Genomic DNA, 16,676 nt, shown 5'->3' with positions numbered 1-16,676 from the left:
AAGATCACCTCTCATTCTTCTAAACTCCAGTGAGTATAGGCTCAACCTTTCTTCATAAGACAACCCCTTCATCTCAGGAATCAATCCAGTGGACCTTCTCTGCAGCCTACAGTTCTCAGCTGAGCAATGTGCTCCGTCCAGTGATAAAGCAGCTCTGCTTGGCTTCACCATATTGCAGCAAGACTGGAGGCCTAGCAGTGTGGGCCTGTCTGCTAGCTGTGGGCTCGCACCTCCGGACTTCATACGGCCTCCTGTCACCTGATCCTGTGCTACTGCTGTTGCATCAGTGTGCACTGCAAACCACTTTGCATTGATGCTGAAGTGATGATATAAGTGGCCCAAAGTTTATTCAGTTAAAGAATGTAAATTTGACTTTTATCCAAATGTTCTACTTTTTGGTTCAACTGCCATCCCACATAGTGGGCTCAGCGGTGTCATTAGACAACTGCTACCGTTCTCAAAGGATGATGGCATGCTAGATGCTGCATTCCAACTTAAAAAATTTATATATCTAAAAACGATATAGCATCAATCTCATTGGACCAGTAAAGCCTGCCTAACCAGACACCAGTTATTATTAATTACATCACAGAGATGAAACGGGGCTGACATTATGACCAAAGTACCATAAAGATTGCTGGGATTTGAGCCTAACTGAATCCCTACATTCTGCCAAAAATAAGATAACACGGGCAGCCAGGTTAAAAACTGAGGGGAATAACAAGGTAGCAAAGTTTTTTTTAAAGATACAAGGATAAAAAACATTTCAGTGCTCTTGCAATTGGCATCTTCAAAAATGGCACAAAATCTATTGAAGTGGGCTGTTAATTAACAGCAGAAGCAGGGGCTTTCAGATCAGCAATGGTTATAACAGATTGCAAGTGAAGAAAAATCTTTAAACTATCACCTGTGTAACTGCGTTACAGTGAGAAGTGAATCCATTGATTGTGTTATATTCTGCAGCCCCAAAGTGTACTTGTCACCACACTGCAGTTAGACTGTGAAATGGGTTTCCATCTGCTTAACTGGCTTTCTCTCTCCTTTTCAGTTAATCAGTGGAGATCACTTAGGGGCTCTCGCCATGAGTGAACCGAATGCGGGGTCGGATGTTGTCTCGATGAAATTGAGGGCAGATAAGAAAGGTTTGTGGAATTAATGACGTGATGAGTGTCACCCCACCGGCGGGGTCCAAGCCTGACGAGCTGTCTAAATCCCCGAAAGGAATTCGAGTTTTTTCTTTAAGACTGTCAGATGTGGCTCAGTGGGTAGCAGTCACACCTCTGAGTCAGAAAGTTGTGGGTTCAAGGGCCTAAAATTCCACATTGCGGTTTTTTGGCGTTATTTCAGATTCAGTGCTGTTTTTTTAGTCTGAAATAACACCCCCCAAAAAAGTCTGAAGTTTCGCCAAAAATAGTTTTCATTTTGGCGCAGCGCCGAAAGCCCTTTGGTTCTGAGGGTGGAGCTAACTGTTAGCGCCGAAAAAGTGAGGCCTGTTCTCTGCATGCCCAAGCATTTAGGTTTCCAGCGAGGCACAATGGAAGGGAACGAGCTGTCTCTCTCCGGTTCCCAGATGAAGGAAATGTGGGATGAGGGCTGCTTTTAAGAAAAAATGTGTAGAGGGAGCTATACTCTGTAACTAATCTGTTCTATACCTGTGCTGGGAGTGTTTGATGGGACAGTGTAGAGGGAGCGATACTCTGTATCTAACCAGTGCTGTACCTGCCCTGGGGGGTGTTTGATGTGAGTGTAGAGGGAGCTTTATTCTGTGTCTAGCCCGTGCTGTACCTGCCCTGGGAGTGTTTGATGTGACAGTGTAAAGGGAGCTTTATTCTGTATCTAACCCGTGCTGTACCTGCCCTGGGAGTGTTTGATGTGACAGTGTAGAGGGAACTTTATTCTGTATCTAACCCGTGCTGTACCTGCCCTGGGAATATTTGATGGGACAGTGTAGAGGGAGCTTTATTCTGTATCTAACCCGTGCTGTACCTGCCCTGGGAATATTTGATGGGACAGTGTAAAGGGAGCTTTATTCTGTATCTAACCCGTGCTGTACCTGCCCTGGGAGTGTTTGATGTGACAGTGTAGAGGGAGCTTTATTCTGTATCTAACCCGTGCTGTACCTGCCCTGGGAGTGTTTTGAAACTGAAACGTGAACTCTCCGTCTGAGCCACCGGACTGCCGACGGCTCGCAAATGAGTACTATACTGTACAGTGCTAATATGACATCCTTCAACTTTTCTTTGTTGTTTTACTGTTCCACAGTCACTGAAAATGTTAGGTGTTCCTTGGCCAAACAGCCCACTGTAGCCACCCCTATCCCTGGCCAAATGGCCCGCAGTGTGTTTTATTACAGTAAATATTAAGTCCTAAAAATAAAATAACTTTCTTTTATAATGAAGTAATTCGAAGATAATATTGCATCACTACATTCAATAGGAACATAATAAATACAGATCAACACAACAAATCACGATGGCTTCGGTAATGCTGATTTCGATGGGAGTCTGATTTGGTAAGTTAAGGTTTTACAAAGTGGTCCCCAGCGCCGTTTTAAAAAGAAATCCTTATTGGCGAAACTCGCAAAACCGGGAAAAATGGCGTTATGAATGGGTTTGACCCCGATTGATGTCAGAAAAACAGTACTTAACAATTAATGGATGTTTTTTTTTTTAAGTACGGTGTTATACCCTTGGCAAAACTTACAAAATTAAGTTAGCTCCAAAAAACATTGTTGGCTCAAACAAAATGGAGCTAAATGGTGGCAAATTTTGGGCCCTAAGTCCCGCTCCAAGAACTTGAGCACATAAATCTAGGCTGGCACTCCAGTGCAGTGCTGAGGGAGTGCTGTGCTGTCGGAGGTGCCGTCTTTCAGATGAGAAACATAGAAAATAGGTGCAGGAGTAGGCTATTCAGCTCTTCGAGCCTGCACCACCATTCAATATGATCATGCACTTCAGTACCCCAGAGAAGTTAAACCGAGTTCCTGTCTGCTCTCTCAGATGGACGCAGAAGATCCCATGCGCACTATCCCCGGTGTCCTGGCCAATATTTATCCCTCAATCAACATAACAAAAACAGATTATCTGGACATTATCTCATTGCTGTTTGTGGGAGCTTGTTGTGCGCAAATTGGCTGCTGCATTTCCCACATTGCAACAGTGACTACACTCCAAAAGTACGTCATTGACTGTAAAACGCTTTGAGACAGCCGGTGGTCATGAAAGGCGCTATATAAATGCAAGTCTTTCTTTTCTTTGATGACACTGTGGCTTAGGACTTTGGTGGTTTCCCTTCGGGACCTGGATTTGAATCCAGCCCAGAATGATCAAAGTTGTCACAATTTGGCTGTAAGGGTCAACAACAGCAACAGCAGCCTACATTTATATAGCGTGCTTAACGTAGCAAAATATCCCAAGGCGCTTAACAAGACTAATATCAGTAAAAACATTTTTAACACCGAGCCACAAAAGGAAATATCAGGACAGAAGACCAAAAGCTTGGTCAAAGAGGTAGGTTTTATAGGGCATCTTAAAGGAGGAGAGAGAGGTGGAGAGGCTTAGGGAGAGAGTTCCAGAGCTTGGCGCCAAGGCAGCTGAAAGCACGACCGCCAATGGTGGAGTGATGAAAATCTTGGTCCCATGTGAAACAAGTTTGGTCATTTTTTTATGTATCTCCAGGTGGGCCCAAATTGATGGTATAAAACTAGCCATATTTTGGTATTAAATAGGTAAGTGTTATGGACTTGAGTCTGCCCTGGATACCTTCTTGGGTTCAGTGGTGCCATTACTCCCATAAGCATCTTGAAGATCTTACTTTTATGGGAGTTGACTCACACGGTTCTGTATCTACTTGTGCAGTAGTGGGATCCGGGCGTGTAACAGTGAAACTCGCTGTTAACCTGGACCGGCTCTCCGTGTTTCACGCACGTGCACGTCTTCAATCTCTCCGAAGGCGGACCGGGTCAACACTAGAGGAGGCAAAGTTTGAGTTGAATCAGAAACTGCTTTAATCCACGGTAAGGCAGAAAGCACAGATTAACAGGTGTGATCAGAGTCACTTACTTAGTTCAATTGTTCCAACTTATGCTTGCATAATCATCTAAAATAAAGAGCATGTGACTTTGCCCCACGTTGGCAGGTTGTCGTAGTTAACTTGAAACCGATTAATCTCTTTGCACCCTGTCTGACATTCCCGCGGCAGAACTATTTTCCTTTGCAGCTTTTTGCTAGCTGTGCAGCCCTGTTCCCAAAAACCAGACTGCCTTCCGCGGTGTCTGTGTTCAGCCTTACTTCTGACTGCAGTCAGTTGGATCGCTCGGGAACACAACTTCCAATTCGCAGACGAACCACCTTACACCGGACTTTGGACTTACAGCCCATTCCAGGGCTGTCCTGGGAAACTTAACCCCTTTAAAGCAAGCTGCAACCCAAAACACATGTTGATACAGCTCCTATCTGAACCTTATTTATAGCAAGATGGCCAAAGAATCCTGAAACATGTCAATAAACTCTTAAGAGGCCCACAAGTTTGACTGGTGTGGAAAATGTTATGTTTAATGCAGCAGTAAATGATCTCCTGAGGTTGGAGGCCAGGTACCTGGTTATGGCAGTGGAGAGGAAGCTTCACTGTCTGAGACTTATTTGTGTTGCTTTTTTTTGTAAGGTGACTACTACGTTCTCAATGGCAACAAGTTCTGGATTACCAATGGCCCTGACGCGGACGTTCTGATTATTTATGGCAAGACGGACATTAATGCCAAGCCAGCGTCCCGCGGCATCACAGCATTCGTTGTAGAGAAGGTAACGTTTTACACCGATTCCCATCGGGACCTTCTAACATCATTTGGGGGCATTTTGGGCATCAGACATTTGTAAATGGCAGTGGCTTTCTCTTTACACAGTCATGTGAGCTTGGGCTCAGGGACACATCTTCAGCTTGGCCTGCTTTATATCAAAAAAATTTCACCTGAGCTTCAAGAGTGAATCTTCACCGAGTGCTGTCCCACGGAGCTGTGGCTGGACATGGTGATCAGGGGTCATTGTGTGGAGCCATGGCTGGGTGCGGTGATCAGGGGTCCCCGTGTGGAGCGGTGATCAGGGCTCCCCGTGTGGAGCGGTGATCAGGGCTCCCCGTGTGGAGCGGTGATCAGGGCTCCCCGTGTGGAGCGGTGATCAGGGGTCCCCGTGTGGAGCGGTGATCAGGGGTCCCCGTGTGGAGCGGTGATCAGGGCTCCCCGTGTGGAGCTCATTGCTGGACATGAGCTCACCCACACCCCCCTTGTACTGAGTGGCCTTTGACCTAAGGAACAAGCTGCCTGGTAGTGCTCGCATGGTAAGCAGATTCACCTGTGGTGCGTGCCTTATCTCTCCCATCCTGTGGGGGCAAAGTGCTTTCTTTCAAAGAGAGTGGTATTTTTAGAAGGTATGTCAATCTGGAGAGGCTCTTTATAACATTGTATTAACCAGCTGCAGAGTGGGAGTGATTCAGGTGTAGGAACTAGTTCTCTAAGCACTCTGCTGGAAATTCTGAGATACAGGGGAGGAGATGGGGTGTAATGGATGGTTTTATAAAAAAAACATACAGCATACAGCAGTTAGAGGAGACATTTGGTTATTAGGGGTATTTATTAGGCATGCTCATCCAGCCAAAAAGACCCCATCACGATACCCTGCTGCTCCTTCAATGATTCTAGGGGCTTTGCTTCCACTGAACTACCTGGGGCTCCATCCCAAATGTTGTGAAGCGGATTAATACAGAATGCTGAGACGCAGCTCCCGAGTCCCTGGCATTAACATGCAGACTGGCTTAAGCACTCACTATTGTACTGCTGCTCAGGCCACACTCTTATGTGCCAGTCTGTCAGCCTTGTATCTCCAGTGTTGTAATGGGTTGACAGGTGTGGAGTAGACCATCCCCAACTCGGCTGGTCCACGTCACTTTGAGCTGTTGTGAGCTCAGCAACAAAAAATGGATTTTCTCCGCACCCTGCCAAACAGGGCAGGTAGACCAAGCCGATTACAGCAGGGCTGTTATAATCATCTACCAGCTTTCTTCACTATGTCTTTGCTCTGGTGTGGCTCAGATACAGTTATCTGTCCAAGCAGCCAGAGTTCGTAACACTTAAAAGACGAAATTTCCCTCAGTGAGAAATTGGGGAGGGCACTTCGAATTAGCCGGAAATATAGTGCCCGGCCGGAGTCGGAAGGAAGAGCCAGAAAATTCGGCTCTTCAACTCTGACATCGCCTCCCAGCGCTTTGGGGCGCTGTTGGAGGTGAGATCAGGACGGGAGGGACGCTACAAGGCCGAGTGGTGGTGCCGGGCTGCCTGTTGGTGACCCGGCTGGTTCGGCCGGGTCACCAACAATTAAAACAAAATGGCGGCCACGGCAATTTCCCTTACGGGGTGGAAAAGGGCTCGCCGCACGGCCGAAAACGGGTCGGAGCGCTGGGCGGGGCGGAAACACGGGGCGTGGCAAGAACCCGTTTCCGCCGGCCCAGGGTCGGTCCCACCGCTTGCCTCCAGTCGGAAATGCCTTACCACCCCACTACCGCCTCTTAGCGGCGCCAATGGGCCTTTTTCTGAAGCACAATTCGGTCCCCCAATATATCCACTTGTGCGTTCCTTCTTGTGCCTCTTTTGGTGTCCCTTTGAACCTCTTTCTGTCTGGTCTGCATCTATCCTGGCTACCTGCTATCCTGTAGCTCCAATGTTGAATATATTTGCTTGCTCCTGCCCTTGCAGCGCGGGTGAGTGAGTTCTAGTCTTCCCACCAGTATGGTTGTGAACCTGTTCCCTTTAGCTAGGGTGGACATGTTTCATAGGCTTGCCCCCTAGTGATGCACTGTGCTCTTTCTGGGTAGGAGCTCGGGAGAAGATAATTAAGAAGCACGAGCAGCTGAGAGAACCACTCACAACCATTGCTGGGAGACACGGCGACAGAGTTGAGCACAAGATAGTCCGCACTGTGGTTAACAGAGCAACTCCATTGTTAACAGGACTGATGCTGTTCTTGGTGCACTGTGCTTTTTGTTTGTCTTCAAGGACATGCCTGGATTCAGTACGGCTCAAAAACTCGATAAATTGGGAATGAGAGGCTCCAACACGTGTGAGCTAATCTTTGAAGACTGCAAAGTGCCAGGTATTCAACTGCTCCATATATGAATCTAATTATTGTTATGATTGGGAATGTACTGTCTGAAAGGGTGGTGGAAGCAGATTCAGTACTAACTTTTGAAAGGGAATTGGATAAATAGTTGAAAAGAAAACATTTGCCGGGCAGTGAGGAAGGAGCAGGAGAGTGGGACTAAATTGGACAGCTCTTTCAAAGAGCTGGCACAGGAACGATGGGCTGAATGGCCTCCATTGGTGCTGAGTGATTGTATGACATAGACAGATGGAGCTTTTGGGGCCTTTGCAAGAATCTGCTTCAGAAGTGTCCCTCCTGCAGCTCTGTGGTAATGTGAGCATGTGGCAGGCAAATGCACCCTAAAGAGAAGGGCAGCCCCTGCCCACTACCCTCTCTCCCCTCTATTTCCCCCCCCCCGCCCCCCCGGCTCTCAAATCCATTGCAGATAGAGTTGGCCAAAAATGTCGTTGTTAATTGAATTAGCATTAACGAGGCAGACATGTGTGAGTGGACCCATTATGCGCTTGCGCAAAGCGTTATTAAAATGCAGCTTCATCCCCAACTCCATTTGGATCATACATCAGCGGACTGCCCAATTTGTAAGTGCTTATCGCAAGCCGCCTTCCTGGGATTTTGGTAAGTACCAGGGCAAATCAGCTTGATGAGAATCCTGTGACCTATGACATCCTATGTTGGAGAAAGTGACTTGATACATGGCTTGGACAGTGACTAGATACATGGGTGCACAGAGGATTCCTAGGGAAGGAAATAAGGCTGAACTCTTTCTTAGCAAGGGAGGGTGAAGGGTGCTCCATTGCTGTATTGGCGCATACCTACCGCCAGTGTACACGGCCACAACACTGACCTGAGCCCACTCTTTAAAGATGTGACGTTCATATCTACATGATGTCTATGGTTTCAGCCAAGAATATCCTGGGAGAAGTGAACAAAGGAGTCTATGTGCTGATGAGCGGTCTGGACTTGGAGCGACTGGTGCTGTCTGCTGGTCCTCTAGGGTAAGGAAGTACCTCCTCTCCCTTCCCATTGATCATGTATTTCGACCTCTTAATGAGCGCTTGATGTTCTGATCTGAAAGCCACTATTTCAATACAGATAAGTAGTGTTCCCAACTAGTGGTATCTCAGATAAGAACATAACAGTGTTCAGCCATGAACTCATTGAATGGCGGTGCAGACTCGAAGGGCCGAATGCCCTACTCCTGCACCTATTTTCTATGTTTCTATAAGAAATAGGAGCAGGAGAAGGCCCTACAAGACCTCGAGCCTGCTCCGCCATTCAATAAGATCATGGCTGATTATCGACCTCAACTCCACTTTCCCGCATGATCTCCATATTCCTTAATTCCCCTAGACTCCAAAAATCTAGCGATCTCAGCCTTGAATATATTCAGAGACTGGCGAATGATACTTAAAGGGTTGACGGTGGATAGGCAATGGCAGACATTTAAGGATCACGTGGATGAACTTCAACAACTATACATCCCTGTCTGGCGTAAAAATAAAACGGGGAAGGTGGCTCAATCGTGGCTAACAAGGGAAATTATGGGTAGCGTTAAATCCAAGGAAAAGGCATATAAATTGGCCAGAAAAAGCAGCAAACCTGTGGACTGGGAGAAATGTAGAATTCAGCAGAGGACAAAAGGTTTAATTAGGAGGGGGAAAATAGAGTATGAGAGTAAGCTTGCAGGGAACATAAAAACTGACTGCAAATGTTTCTATAGATAGGTGAAGAGAAAAAGATTAGTGAAGACAAATGTAGGTCCCTTGCAGTCAGAATCAGGTGAATTTATAATGGGGAACAAAGAAATGGGAGACCAATTGAACAAATACTTTGGTTCTGCCCTCACTAAGGAAGACACAAATAACCTTCCGGAAATACTAGGGGACCGAGGGTCTAGCGAGAAGGAGGAACTGAAGGAAATCCTTATTAGTCAGGAAATTGTGTTAGGGAAATTAATGGGATTGAAGCCTGATAAATCCCCATAGCCAGATAGCCTGCATCCCAGAGTACTCAAGGAAGTGGCCCTAGAAATAGTGGATGCATTGGTAGTCATTTTCCAACATTCTATAGACAACTATACATCCCTGTCTGGCGTAAAAATAAAACGGGGAAGGTGGCTCAACCGTGGCTAACAAGGGAAATTATGGGTAGCGTTAAATCCAAGGAAAAGGCATATAAATTGGCCAGAAAAAGCAGCAAACCTGTGGACTGGGAGAAATTTAGAATTCAGCAGTTCCTATGGATTGAAGGGTAGCTAATGTAACCCCACTTTTTAAAAAAGGAGGGAGAGAGAAAACACGGAATTATAGACCAGTTAGCCTGACATCGGTAGTAGGGAAAATGTTGGAATCAATTATTAAAGATGTAATAGCAGTGCATTTGGAAAGCAGTGACAGGATCGGTCCAAGTCAATATGGATTTATGAAAGGGAAATCATGCTTGACAAATCTTCTAGAATTTTTTGAGGATGTAACTAGTAGAGTGGACAAGGGAGAACCAGTGGATGTGGTATATTTGGACTTTCAAAAGGCTTTTGACAAGGTCCCACACAAGAGATTGGTGTGCAAAATTAAAGCACATGGTATTGCGGGTAATGTATTGACATGGATAGAAAACTGGTTGGCAGACAGGAAGCAAAGAGCAGGCAGTGACTAGTGGGGTACCGCAAGGTTCAGTGCTGGGACCCCAGCTATTTACAATATACATTAATGATTTAGACGAAGGAATTGAATGTAATATCTCCAAGTTTGCAGATGACACTAAGCTGGGTGGCAGTGTGAGCTGTGAGGAGGATGCCAAGAGGCTGCAGGGTGACTTGGACAGGTTAGGTGAGTGGGCAGATGCATGGCAGATGCAGTATAATGTAGATAAATATGAGGTTATCCACTTTGGTGGCAAAAACAGGAAGCAGAATATTATCTGAATGTTGACAGATTAGGAAAAGGGGAGGTGCAACGAGACCTGGGTGTCATGGTACATCAGTCATTGAAAGTTGGCATGCAGGTACAGCAGGCGGTGAAGAAGGCAAATGGCATTTTGGCCTTCATAGCGAGAGGATTTGAGTACAGGGGCAGGGAGGTCTTACTGCAGTTGTACAGGTGAGGCCACACCTTGAATATTGTGTTCAGTTTTGGTCTCCTCATCTGAGGAAGGGCATTCTTGCTATTGAGGGAGTGCAGCGAACGTTCACCAGACTGATTCCCGGGATGGCTGGACTGACATATGAAGAAAGACTGGATCGACTAGGCTTATATTCATTGGAATTTAGAAGAATGAGAGGGAATCTCAGAAACATATAAAGTTCTGACGGGATTGGACAGGTTAGATGCAGGAAGAATGTTCCTGATGTTGGGGAAGTCCAGAACCAGGGGTCACAGTCTTAAGTATAAGGGGTAACACATTTAGGACTGAGATGAGGAGAAACTCAAGAGAATTGTGAACCTGTGGAATTCTCTACCACAGAAAGTTGTTGAGGCCAGTTCATTAGTTATATTCAAAAGGGAGTTAGATGTGGCCCTTACAGCTAAAGGGATCAAGGGGTATGGAGAGAAAGCAGGAATGGGGTACTAAAGTTGCATGATCAACCATGATCATAGTGAATGGTGGTGCAGGCTCGAAGGGCCGAATGGCCTATCCCTGCACCTATTTTCTATGTTTCTATGTTTCAGCATCTACAGCCCTCTGAGGCAGAGAATTCCAAAGATTCACAACCCTCTGAGTGAAGAAATTCCTCCTCATCTCTGTCTTAAATGGCCTGTCCCATATCCTGAGACTGTGACCCCTGGTTCTAGACACTCCAGCCAGGGAAAACGACCTCTCAGCATCTACCCTGTCAATCCCCTTCAGAATCTTGTATGTTTCAATGGGATCGCCTCTCATTCTTCTAAACTCCAGAGAGTATAGGCCCATTCTACACAATCTCTCACCATAAGACAGCCCTCTCATCCCAGGAATCAAGCTAGTTATACCGCCTCCAAGGCAAGTATATCCTTCTTTAGATAAGGAGACCAAAACTGTGCACAGTACTCCAGGTGTGGTCACACCAAGGCCAAATATCTGAACTTCGTACCATTGGTTTCTGCTCAGAGATTCAGTGGGAGAGGTTATACTGACTTTATATAATTACTCCAAGAATGACCCAGACTCCATCGACTAGGAAACTTTGATCCAGATTCCATCTACTGTGGGAAACTTTGATCCAGATTCCATCGACTGTAGAAAACTTTGATCCAGATTCCATCGACAGTGGGAAACTTTGATCCAGATTCCATTGACTGTAGGAAACTTTGATCCAGACTCCATTGACTGTAGGAAACTTTGATCCAGATTCCATTGACTGTGGGAAACTTTGATCTAGATTCCATTGACTGGGGAAACTTTGATCCAGATTCCATTGACTGGGAAACTTTGATCTAGATTCCATTGACTGTGGGAAACTTTGATCCAGATTCCATCGACTGTAGGAAACTTTGATCCAGACTCCATTGACTGTAGGAAACTTTGATCCAGACTCCATTGACTGTAGGAAACTTTGATCCAGATTCCATCGACTGTAGGAAACTTTGATCCAGACTCCATTGACTGTGGGAAACTTTGATCCAGATTCCATTGACTGTGGGAAACTTTGATCTAGATTCCATTGACTGTGGGAAACTTTTGATCCAGATTCCATCGACTGTAGGAAACTTTGATCCAGACTCCATTGACTGTAGGAAACTTTGATCCAGACTCCATTGACTGTAGGAAACTTTGATCCAGATTCCATCGACTGTAGGAAACTTTGATCCAGATTCCATCGACTGTGGGAAACTTTGATCTAGATTCCATTGACTGTGGGAAACTTTGATCCAGATTCCATCGACTGTAGGAAACTTTGATCCAGACTCCATTGACTGTAGGAAACTTTGATCCAGACTCCATTGACTGTAGGAAACTTTGATCCAGATTCCATCGACTGTAGGAAACTTTGATCCAGACTCCATTGACTGTGGGAAACTTTGATCCAGATTCCATTGACTGTGGGAAACTTTGATCTAGATTCCATTGACTGTGGGAAACTTTGATCCAGATTCCATCGACTGTAGGAAACTTTGATCCAGACTCCATTGACTGTAGGAAACTTTGATCCAGACTCCATTGACTGTTGGAAACTTTGATCCAGATTCCATCGACTGTAGGAAACTTTGATCCAGATTCCATCGACTGTAGGAAACTTTGATCCAGACTCCATTGACTGTAGGAAACTTTGATCCAGATTCCATTGACTGTGGGAAACTTTGATCTAGATTCCATTGACTGGGGAAACTTTGATCCAGATTCCATCGACTGTGGGAAACTTTGATCCAGATTCCATCGACTGTAGGAAACTTTGATCCAGACTCCATCGACTGTAGGAAACTTTGATCCAGATTCCATCGACTAGGAAACTTTGATCCAGATTCCATCGACTGTAGGAAACTTTAATCCAGACTCCATCGACTGTAGGAAACTTTGATCCAGATTCCATCGACTGTGGGGAAACTTTGATCTAGATTCCATCGACTGTGGGAAACTTTGATCCAGACTCCACCGACTAGGAAACTTTGACCCCTGTGAGGTGAAAAACAAGCAGGTGAAGCTCCTTTGTTTTTCTGCACCAGTCTTCCCTCCTCGTCTCTTGAATGTGCGGATTCTGCCAGCAGCCTCCTGATGCTTCACTCAACTGCCCATTCTTCACGTGTGTAACAAAATAGTGCAAGACTGGCACTGAGTGTAGCTAGGCAATTCGACTGCAGAAGGCATATTAGCTGAGCCTATTCCTGCAATGCATGCGGTGCCAGCCGTGACTCAGTCGTAGTCTCGTCTCTGAGTCAGTTCAAGCCCCGCTCCAGGCAATTGAGAGCATAATGCAGGCTGACACTCCAGTGCAGTACTGAGGGAGCGCTGCACTGTCAGAGGTGTTTCAGATGAGACATTAAACCAAGACCCCGTCTGCCCCCTCGGGTGGACATAAAAGCTCTCACGTCATTAATTCGAAGAAGAGCTGGGGGTGTTCTCCCCGGTGTCCTGACCAATATTTATTCCTCAAAACCACTTAAAATAACAACAGATTATCTGGTCATTATCTCTTTCCTGTTTGTGGGAGTTTGCTCTGCACAAATTGGCTCCCGCGTTTCCTACAGTACAATAGTGGCTACACTTCAAAAGTACTTAATTGACTGTAAAGCGCTTTGGAACGCCCTGAAGTCAAAAAAGGCTCAGTGTAAATACAACCTTCTCAGAATTAGGCTCCAGGATGGTATTCCCAGGGGAGGAGGGCTACAATGCTCCCTCGGTTCTCTCCTCCCCAGTGCTCTGCAATAGTAAACTAATAACCATCAATAACTCGAGAGTGCGTGAGTTCAGGTGCGAGCCCAGGTTGTTCGTACTGCTCGCCCACTGCACTATAGCATTGACCAGAAACAAGAGAATAGATTCCCCGATGGCTCTGTAGAGGGTGAAATGTACCACTCAGTCATACAGACCTGAAGGAGTCGAGTTTGATCCCTGGTCTCTGCTGAGTCAGCTGGTTTCCGCTACGGCAACAATTGGATTGCTTTAAGAAAGAAAAGAAAGAATTGGATTTATATAGTGCCTTTCACGACCACCGGACGTCTCAAAGCGTTTTACAGCCAATGAAGTACTTTTGGAGTGTAGTCACTGTTGTAATGTGGGAAATGCAGCAGCCAATTTGCGCACAAGCAAACTCCCACAAACAGCAATGTGATAATGACCAGATAACGTCCCTGCTCTTCAAAATAGTGCCAAGGGATCTTTTATGTCTACCTGAGAAAGCAAATGGGGCCTCGGTTTAACGGCTCATCTGAAAGACAGTGCAGCACTCCCTCACCACTGCACTGGATTGTTAGCCTAGATTTTTTTGTGTGCTCACGTCCCTGGTGTGGGACTTGAACCCACAACGAGAGGCGAGGGGTCTCGGCACTTGTGAGTTTGACGGTGGGGTGCAGTAAAAGAAGGACTCATTTCTAAAGCGTCTTTCATGACCTCAGGACATCCCAAAGCGCTTTACAGCCAATTCAGTACTTTTAACATGTAGTCACTGTTGCAATGTAGGGAAACACAGCAGCCGATTTGCACACAGCAACCTTCTAAAAACAGCTAATGACCAGATAATGGGCCCGAGTTTGGTCAAACCTAAGTTCCGCCCATGTACCGTCGAAAGGACCACTAAGATCCTGAAGGTACTTTGGGCAGAAGTTTGGTGGAAAAATGTGGGGGAAACCGCCCGGCGGAAAAAGTGTGCCGTACACGCCGATTCTGGGTGGCATGTCGGATTCTGGGCGGCAAATGCGATCCTCGGCAAAGTAAGGCCGAGGATAGAGGCGGGCCCAGGGAGCAGGAACGGGAAAAAAAATGTCAACAAATAGAAAAAAAAACTTTTCCAAATCCTTCAGAAGACCCCATCCACCAAAATCGTTGCAAAAGAAATGAAGAAAACAAGTGCACTAACCTTTTCTTGCAGGTCTTCATACTTACCGTTCAGGTAAGACCTGCCTCCACACGGCGGTCTCTTCTGTTGCTGGAACGGAGGGCCGCCCGGATCAATCTGGGAAGTGAGCAGGCGGGAGGACTTTTGTCAGCGTTGAGCGCCGGCACGCGCTAGCGGACGCTCCCCAGCGGTCTTTTTCCCCGCCGGCGTGAGGACCTCACCAAACTCGCTCGGCAGGGAGACCAGCGAGCAGCCAGCGATAAGTCCACCAAGTTCGGGCCCAATCTGTTTTAGTGATGCTGTTTGAGGGATAAATTTTGTCCAGGGCATCCGGAGCTCTCCCCTGCTCCTCTTCGAATAGTGTCATAGGATCTTTTACATCCACTTTCAGAGGGCAGATGGGGTCTTGGTTTAACGTCTCATCCGAAAGACGGCACCTCCGACACTGCAGCATTCCCTCAGCATTGCACTTAAGTGTCTGCTTGGGTTATGTGGTCAAGTCTCTGGTGTAGGACTTGAACCCTGAACCTTTTGACTCAGAGGCAAGAGTGCTACCCACTGAGCCAAGGCTGACACATAAAAGATAAGGTTTCATTACAAAATCCTTTGGCTTGGAATGCATTACTACCTTTTTTAGTGAAGAACCTAGGTGAAAGGCCAAGGCCCATGAGGATGAGGATAGTGAACAAGTTAAATCAAGAAGTAGCAGGTAACGTCAAGTTTGGATTTTAAATGCCAGTAGATTGTAGAGGCAAGAGAATACTGAGGTCTGATTTCTATGCTATCGAGGTCTGGGAAAGAATGAGGTTGGGCTCAGCTCTTCTCCAGTTTCATTCGTTACCTTCATCTTACTGAATGGTGAACGTTTCTTGTCGTTCACTTGCAGCATCATGCAGGCGGTCCTGGACAATGCTCTCCCGTACTTGCATATCCGAGAAGCGTTTGGTCAGAGGATTGGAGAGTTTCAGGTAAGGTGCCACAAGGACTCTGAATATAATGTGATGTAGTTATTTAAAAAACCTTTTTCCCTTCTATTATTAACTCTCTTTGGTAAACACATCACTTTGGTAAGCAGCATCCTTTTGGGCCTCTGCTGCTATGTGAGCAGAACACTTTGAACAATCAACTGCTTTTGAGAGGCCCATTAGTTCTAGTGGTGGAGTAAGTAACTCCCATTGAGGGGGTTTGATGTTGAAGCATTAAAATCCCATTCAGGAAATTTATGCACCAAGTGATAAAGCAATGGGCTACCTGTGGGGAGGAATGATGGCCCCAGTGACAGAGGATTGGGTTCCCATTCATTGAGGGGTTGTAGCACGAGAGATGGAGGATTGGGTTTCCATCTGTAATGTATGCACCGTGTGAGGATGCTCACAGGTTTGTAGAGCTGTTGAGTTGTGAGTGGCTCAGCCAGTCACGTGATATTCACAAGATTCAATAAAACCCCAGCCAGTTGGGTTCGGGGGATCCACGATGAGGCAGGTGGTTGTGAGCCTGGTGGATGAACTGGTAATGGTCGTGTGATTGTTAAACCTTTGCTAATAAACCAACTAGTTCTTAATAGCAATGTGTTGCTATGAATTCTAAAGCAAAGAACCCATGAAGCAAATACATTACACCCTTAAAGGAGGGATGGGAGCTCTGTAGATAGAGGTTGGGAACAATTTGAGGCGGTATAGTAATAGTAGTGATGAGGGTTTGGGCTATCTAAACCTCTCTGTCGCTACCTCTCCTCCTTTAGTCACTTCTTAAAACCTGCCTCTTTGATCAAGCTTTTGGTCACTCTTAATGTCTCTCTATGTGGCTTGGTGTCAGATTTCGTCTGATAACACTCCTGTGAAGTGCCTTGGGATGTTGGCACTATATAAATGCAAGTTGTTGTTATCTAGGGATGATAACCACAGATATGGTTAAATGAGCTACCATTTCAGAGGATACAATTACCCTAACAACCGAGCTTTAGGCCCCACTCTGGACGGTAGGCCTAGCAGTTGAGAGCTGCTTCCTTCCCATTTAGAGGGTTTGGATCTGACTCTGTGACACACATTAGCCAGTTCTCG

General features: G+C 46.1%; 1 protein-coding gene across 1 annotated transcript in view; it reads left to right on the top strand.

Annotated features, from left to right (window-relative positions):
- The window catches only part of ivd (isovaleryl-CoA dehydrogenase), a 55,726-nt gene that overhangs the window by 24,571 nt on the left and 14,479 nt on the right, over positions 1–16,676 (top strand). Inside the window, exons 5-9 of the mRNA XM_070878825.1 lie at positions 1,049–1,142; positions 4,663–4,799; positions 7,043–7,139; positions 8,050–8,143; positions 15,503–15,584. Of these exons, the coding sequence (XP_070734926.1) occupies positions 1,049–1,142; positions 4,663–4,799; positions 7,043–7,139; positions 8,050–8,143; positions 15,503–15,584 (504 nt within the window). The remainder of the gene's footprint in view (positions 1–1,048; positions 1,143–4,662; positions 4,800–7,042; positions 7,140–8,049; positions 8,144–15,502; positions 15,585–16,676) is intronic.

Source organism: Pristiophorus japonicus, chromosome 4 (genome assembly GCF_044704955.1).
Source record: "Pristiophorus japonicus isolate sPriJap1 chromosome 4, sPriJap1.hap1, whole genome shotgun sequence".
Lineage (NCBI taxonomy): Eukaryota > Metazoa > Chordata > Chondrichthyes > Pristiophoridae > Pristiophorus > Pristiophorus japonicus.
Note: the sequence above shows the minus strand (reverse complement) of the source record. Positions and strands in the feature narration are given on the sequence as shown.